General features: G+C 66.3%; 1 protein-coding gene across 8 annotated transcripts in view; it reads right to left on the bottom strand.

The window, feature by feature from the left end:
• Positions 1-6,682, bottom strand: part of PIP5K1C (phosphatidylinositol-4-phosphate 5-kinase type 1 gamma) — a 31,358-nt gene extending 24,676 nt beyond the window's left edge. For 5 of the 8 annotated variants that reach the window (XM_081286086.1, XM_081286085.1, XM_081286089.1 and 2 more), the window contains exon 1: positions 6,498-6,681. In XM_081286086.1, coding sequence (XP_081142212.1) covers positions 6,498-6,591 — 94 coding nt within the window. In that variant the 5' untranslated portion in view covers positions 6,592-6,681. Of the gene's footprint in view, positions 1-6,497 lie in introns of all 8 variants that reach the window. The other 3 variants (XM_081286083.1, XM_081286082.1, XM_081286088.1) reach the window with 2 other exon arrangements.
• Between the last annotated feature and the right edge of the window lie 581 nt (positions 6,683-7,263).

The following is a 7,263-nucleotide window of genomic DNA, read 5'->3' on the forward strand; positions in this document are numbered from 1 at the left end:
CTGGGGTGGGGTGCTCCCGGCACCCCTCCTGGAGCTGGGCTTCCTCTAGCAGTGCCTGACGGGCAGGGGCCGCTCTTGCTCCTGAGCAGCATGGGTGGCCACAGGGACAGCAGGAGGACCAAAGAGGCCGAGGGAGCCAGCGGCCCATTCCCAGTCGACCTGCGCAGGTCCCCAGGAAGCTCGCTGCTTGCTGGCAGCCTGGACGGTGCCATGGTGCAGGGTCTGAACAGTCCCCGGCTCATGCTCCAGAAGCCGGGTCCTCAGTGCGCCCACCGCCCTGGCGGCCGTCCGCAGCACAGAGAGCAAGGCAGAGGTGGGGCCTGGCAGGCGGTGGCAGGGGCTGCGAGTATCCCTTCAGCTGGGATCAGTGCACCACAGGGACAAGTCAGCTCCCCGGAGAGCAACACCTCTCAGGAGGCTGGGGCTGTGGCGCACGCTCGGGAGGCTGAGGCAGGAGGATCGTGAATTCGAAACCAGCCTCAGCGAGACCCGGTCTACATAAAAACTAAGAGGGCTGGGATGGGGCTCAGTGGAGAGGCATCCCGGGTTCAATCCTGGGTACCAAAAAGAAAAAAATATCCTGGCCTGGATCCCAGACCCTCTGGCTCCGCCCTGCCCTGGGAGGTCGCTCTGGCTCACACTCTGCCAGGAGGACACAGGAGGCCATCGCCATGAGGTCCTGCCCTGAGGGCAAGCAGGCAGGGCTGCCCCATCTGGACTCCCAGGCTCTGAGACCCTTCCCTGCGCAGCGCACACGCTGGGCACTGCCACAGACAGAGAGGCCTGCCAGAGCTGGGCCCCAAGCCTGGAGCTGGGGCTCGGCCTCCGGCCACTCAGGGAGGCTCCCACGCCTAGGGTCTCACCATTGAAGCTGCCGCTAGCTCAGCCGTCCAGTCCCCAGGCAAGGTGGCCTGCAGGGTGTGGGGTGGCCACGGCGCAGAGTGAGGCGGGGCGCTGTGCGGTGCTCTCTGACCCAGCGTCCAGTTCCACACTGCTGCACCTCCCGGAGAAACACACTGCCCCATCCACCGGGCACAGCTGACTCCCGGGCCTCGCAGAATCCCACACAGCAGTGATGCTGGCTGCTGGGGAGTCCCCGCAGGCGGCTGGTGCTCGCTGCAGCTCTGGCCACTGCCTCCACTGCCTTAAGGCAAGGAAAATCCACAGGCCAGCGACGCGGCTCAGCGCAGAGCCCACCAAGCACACGAGGCCTGGGTTCCGTCCAGAGCCACGACAGTGCCACGCAGCACGCGGCACGTCGAAGGGCGTCCAAGCCCCAAGGAGGCAAGGAGAGGGCCGGCTGCCCAGCCGAGAAGGACACAGATGCCCTGCTGCACCAGGACACGGTCCAGACACGCAGGATTGGAGAACACAGCCAGGGGACCCTCAGCCACGGTCCAGAGCACGGCCCAGGACAGCAAAGAGCCACCAGGAGCAGCCTGGTCAGCGCAGCCCCTGGAGCTTCCCCAGGACACCCCCAGGAGAGGGGCCACTAGCCGGAAGAGACCTTAGACAACCCCAGCGCAGGGAAGGGCTTCCCATATCTGACGGCAAACCCAGGAAGCCCAGAGGAAAGTTGGTCACTGTGGAAAACCAACACCCGCGCGAGAGGAGGTGGAGCGCACTGCCCATGCTTGGCCACAGATGGCAGGGCGCGCCATATGCAAAGAGCTCCCGGGAATCAACCAGGAGCTGCTTGGCTGCAAAGCAGGAAGGACCACCCAGGGCCCGGAACCCAGGCGGGCCTGTCCCCATGCAGTGACCCTCCTCCCCAGCTCTGAGAGACAAGTCACTAGTGGAGGGGGGAGGGAGCCCTGGCTGCCCGCTCCCGGAGCCGAGGAGACAGGAGCGTCAGAAAGGAGAAGCCGCCTCCAGGCTCCTCCCCTGATTCCCACTGAACAGACTGGAAGTCACCAGAAGGGACACCAGAAGTCACCACGCACCCCAGGGCTGGCAGCAGCAACAGCAGGCGGCGGGGCCTGGGCGGCTCAAGACAGGACACACCCTGCCCCTTGATCCCCAGGGTCTAAGGACGTCGATGTCTTGGCCCCGAGCAGGGGTGGCCCTGCGGGGTCAGCCAGGGGTCCCCAGCAAACGCGGGAGCCAGGTGAGCACCCGCCCTGCAACCAGCTGGACCCCACCAGTGCCCACCTGCACTGCCCGGTACCTGCTGCACAGGCCACCAGGCTCTGCTCCTGACAGAGACCATCTGACCCGCCTGGTGACATTCAGCACAGGCCTCTGCTCAGCATCTGCACGTCCACCCCCCCAGCACAGGGACCTTTCTGGGCTCACTGCACTGGGTCCCCAGAGCATGCTTCTGGGGGCTGATGGCCAGCCGTTGGCCGAGGGCGCCCTCGGGCTCCGCTGGCCTCATTTGGAGAGGAAAAAAGGGAAGCCGCTGCTCAGAGGCCAGGGCTGCCAGGACTGAGGGTGTGCGTCCCGACACAGCCCTTGGCGCCCCACAAGGGCGCCCCTGCCCTGGCCTTGGGGATGCCCGCAGCCAAGCCACCGCCCAGGGCTCAGCCCCAACCCTCCAGGGCCCTGCTGCCCCTGCACCCTTCCTGCCATGTGGCCAGAGGGAGCCTCTAAGACACAGGCGGTGCCCTCTGGCAGGGCCACTCACTGTCCCCAGAACAGAGCCACGTTACCTGCCAGGTCCCGCCTGGCTGCTGTCCCCACACTGACTTCGTCCTGCCACAGGGCCTCCGCACAGCTGTGCTGCTACCGCCGACTCGCGCACCCCGGCAGCCGCTTTTTCTTCCCACCGGCAGACCAGCCGCCTGCTGCCCTGCCCTCCCGTCACCCCCCGGCCCCCTCTTCTCCTGCCCCACTGTGTGGTGGACGTATTGGGGCGCAGACTGGGTACCTCTGGCCTCGTGGGTCGGGTGTCCGGGCCCCGGGCAGACAGAGCTTCCCTGGACACTGCGGCCGTCGCTGACCCTGGCCCTGTCTCCCTCGCTGCCCTCTGCACGCTCAGGGGCAGCGGGGGAGACCCTCTGGCCACAGCTCGGGAAGGAGCTCAGCCGCCCCGAGGGCACTCCACACCCCACGGGTGGCCTCTCCAAGGGGAGGGCCTGGGGTCAGTCACACGGCCAGGAAGCGGCCAGGGGTGCCTGGGAGCTCTCTGCCCCAGGTCAGCCTGGACCCAGGCCTGCTGCCCTCTCCCGGAGGAGGCACTGAGGGCATCCCGCCCAGGCAGCACGCGGCTCCTAGCAGGCCCTCTACGGCAGGCCACCTGCCACCCCACCACCTCACAGGGCCCGCCCTGGTGCTCCTGGAGCCACGGTCCACCTGTGGGGTGCTGCGCCGCTCCAGAGCCAGGCACCTGGGAGTGCTGCCCACTGGGCAGCGCCCCAGAGCTCTCCTGAGGGACAGGAGCTCTGTAGAGCCAACCATGCTGGGAGGTGACAGTGCTGTGGTGGGGAGGACACAGCAAGGAGCAGAGGGAGGGGCTGGAGGCCTGGGAGGCCGGAGACAGAAGTGAGCAAAACTCTGAGGAGCTAAGGATACAATGACCCAGATCCAGGAAAAGAACATTCCAGGAAGAGGATGCAGCCCATGCAAAGGCCCTGGGGCAGGATCCAGCCTGGTGAGCTGGAAGAGCAGCCCACGTGGCGGGAGCAGGGAGGGGATGGGGCAGGTCATGCAGGGCTCTGTGGGCTACAGGGAGGACTTGGCCTCTGACCTTGAGTGAGTGGGCGCATGCAGGGCTGTGGGCAGGGGAGGCAGGACCGGGGCCAGTCCTAAGGGGTCTCGAGGAAGAGGCAGGAAGCGGGGGGTGGAGCCGAGGCGCTGGTGCAGACTGGTGGAGGCTGTGGCTGCACCAGGTGGAGGCCGAGGTGCGGAGCTGTGGGCAGACCCGGCCTTGGTTCTGAAGGCAAAGCCGACATAATTCGTCACCAGATTAGATGTGGGGGTGGGGCAGGGATGAGGCCACTATTCTGCGGCCTCAGGAGACAGGGTAGCAGGGGATGGCTCAGGAACCCAGACCAGAGCTCAGGCCAAGCCCACGGTCATCCTCGGAGCCCGGCCGTGAACTAGGCACCCCGGACAGCCCCCATGTGCCGGTGGCCACAGTAACTGCCACAGGCCAGCCGGGCAGCCTGTTCCAGGCTGGGCATCAGGAGCCAGGAACCCTCAGAGTGACCAGACTCTAAGCACCAGTGAGAAGCGTTTCACCCACCATCAGACTGGCCGAAACCGCCACGGTGGGCCCCGGGAACCCCGAGTGCCTCTTCAGTCTTCCTGCCCTTGACCCCGACCCCGCATGGCTGGGACACCAAGTGCCAGCACTAAGCACCAGTCACAGGCCCATGTTCAGGGACACACAGGTGACCCTGCTGCAGCAGCCAACCCTCCAGGACAGGCCCCAGCAGGGGTTGGACGAAGCCCCAAATGCAGAGGCCTTGGCAGGCAGCAACGGGTACAGACAGTGCGGTCCCCACCCCACATCCCGCCCAGAGACCATGCGCAGAGGTGAAGTCACACAGCAATGGAGGGCCAGGCTGGAAGTGTCACCCAGCAGGACTGCTCTGGGCTTCCTCCCGGGGACAGACACCAGGCAAGAGGCCCAGATGCTGCAGATGAGAAGCAACGAGTCACAAGACGAGGCGCAGCGGTCCTCGTGGGGACCCTGCCAGGCAGGCTGCACGGCGTCTGGACACGTGGCTGTCACGGCTGGAGAGCCCCTAGCATGGAGGAGGCCAGGGACGCTGCTCAGCCCCTTAAAATAAAAAAGTTCCAGCCCCAAATGCCATGGTGCCGGGCGGAGGCACTGGCAGGAGGCAGCCTGGTGGGGAGGAGGGGCCGCTGCGGCGTGACCACTCACGGGTGTCCACTGATGTGCGTGCTCACAGGCAGCAAGAAGGGGCGTGGACTGTCACCACGCCCAGGTGGGCAGAAGGGGTTCCCAGGGGCACAGCGTGGAGCCGTGCCCAGCTGGCACTGGTGGGTCGTGTTTCTGTGAATTTCTGGGACAGGAGGGCAGGCCACTCCTTATCGCCCAGCTCCCTGCTCAGATCAGCCACTCTCTGTCCCCAATCAGATCACAGAGTCCCTGATAAGGCAGATGTCTGCTGCGTGGCTTTCTTGTGGTCAGTGGGTCTGAGGCCGCTGTGTCCCTGAGCTGCCCAAGCAGAGGGCTGATGCCCCAAGCAGAAGTTGGGAGGGCTGAGGAGGGACCCAGCTGGGGCCCACTGCCCGGCAGGCTTCCTCCTCCACGCCTGGTGCTGGCTGGGCCACCAGGTGACAGCAAAGAAGGAGGGCGAATGGCTCCTGGGGCTAAATGGGGTCACCTAGCAGGCGGCTCCAGATGGCGGTGGGGAAGGAAGCGGGGGCCTGCAGCGGGGACGGGCAGCCTCAGACCTGCAGCGGGGGCTGCGGCGCCCTCGCCCTGGCGCCTGCCCTGGCAGCACAGCACCACCTCGCCTTCCTGCCAAGGAAGCTCGGGGCCGGTGGAAGCAGGGGCTCGGATGCCCGTGGGTGTCTGCAGACACCACCACCCTCGGCCAGGGCCGCCTGGTGGGGGGGGCAGGGTTCTGCAAATCCGGTAACTTCCTATGTGGGAGCTTGTGACCTCACGGAGAAGGAACCTTCCGTTCTCTGGGCTCTGCACACCGCCGAGCGAGATGCAGCCCAGGCCCAGGCCCAAGGAAGCCCTGGCCTGCACAGCAGGTGCCGCCACCACTGCCTGGCAGCAGCGGGGAGACGGACACTTGCCCTGACACGGACTGCACCTCAAAACACAGTCCCCCTAGAGCCCCTGTTTCACAGGGAAGTCAGCTGAGGCCAGGAAGGGAAGGGACAGCCATTGTCGGCACCCAGTCTGGAGACTTCCAGAAGGAGGAATGACAGGACCAGGAGGCTGCCCAAGGCAAAGGTCCACCTCCACCCCCACGGCCACAGGGTGGCTGCTTGTGGGGGAAGGCCCAAAAGGTGACAATCGCAAGTCTCTGGGCCGGGGGTGGCATCTGGGGCAATGTCACCCCTAACCCTGAAGCGCCTCGGAGGTAAGGCGCCCATTAGCATGGGGGTGCCCCAGCACCCTGCACACCCAGAGCAGCCCCTCGCCCACAAGACAGGGGAGGCCGACCCCTCTGCGCCCTCGGCAGGAGGCAGCTCGCCCACCCTGCTTCCCAGACCCGGTCCCCGCAGGCGCGAGGACCCCTCTTCCCCGCATAACTCCAAAAGGGGCTCCCTCCACCCACCGGCCCCAGACCGGGCCCCGCACCCACTCCCGCCCCCAGACCGGTTGTCCCTCCAGGGACCCCAGAGCGGGCGGGGCGCTGCAGCCTCGCGGCCCGCGCGACGCGTCCCCCGGGCCGGGCGTGGGGCGTCCCGGCGCCCCCCGCGAGCGCCCGCGAGTGGAATGCTCCGGCGCGCCGGCTGCGGGTCCCCGCGCCCCTCCGCGCCCGGGAGGGCCCACTGCGCCGCGGCGGGGGGGGGGCGGGCCGGCCCATTCGCGCCGAGGGGGGCGCCGCCGGCCGCACCGTTACCTGACGTCGCGCCGCTGTCCGACGACCAGGCCGCCTCCGCGGGCACGGCCCCCGCCTCGGCACTCTCCGCCTCGTCCGGCACCTCCAGCTCCATGTCCGCGTGCGGACCGGCGGCGGCGAGGCCCGAGGCAGCAGCCGAGCTCGGCCGCCGCCGCTGAACAACAAGCGCCGCCGGCCCAGGGCGGAGGGAGGGGCCGCCGCGCGGGGGCGGGACCGGGGCGGGGCCAGGAGCTGACGTGCGGCTCATACCGCCAATCGGAGATCGGGGGCGGGGCTTTGCGGCCCCGGCCGGAAGCTTCGCGAGCGCCCCCGCGTGTCCAGGGATGGAAGGACGGCGCGGTGTCTTCAGGGTAGGTCAGGGGTAGCGCTGTGCGCTGGAGGCGCAGGTAACATTCGCAACCGACAGCAGCAGCGTTATTGTTCCGCCACTTCGGTTACGCACTGTTCCCGGGACGTTTCGCGCTGCCTGTTATTTCATGTATTGTACATGAAACAGTCAAGGGTCTGCATTATTCCTCAACACCGTAAATTGCATTACATAATATTCCTATTACATAAAATACATAATGTATTCCATAAATTGTATATCACGTGCGTAAATAAATACTTATATGGGGGCTGGGGATGTGGCTCAAGCGGTAGCGTGCTCGCCTGGCGTGCGTGCGGCCCAGGTTCGATCCTCAGCACCACATACAAAGATGTTGTGTCCGCTGATAACTAAAAAATAAATATTAAAAAAATTCTCTCTTAAAAAAAATAATAAATA

This window comes from Spermophilus citellus (assembly GCF_964194105.1).
Source record: "Spermophilus citellus genome assembly, chromosome: 3".
NCBI classification, from domain to species: domain Eukaryota; kingdom Metazoa; phylum Chordata; class Mammalia; order Rodentia; family Sciuridae; genus Spermophilus; species Spermophilus citellus.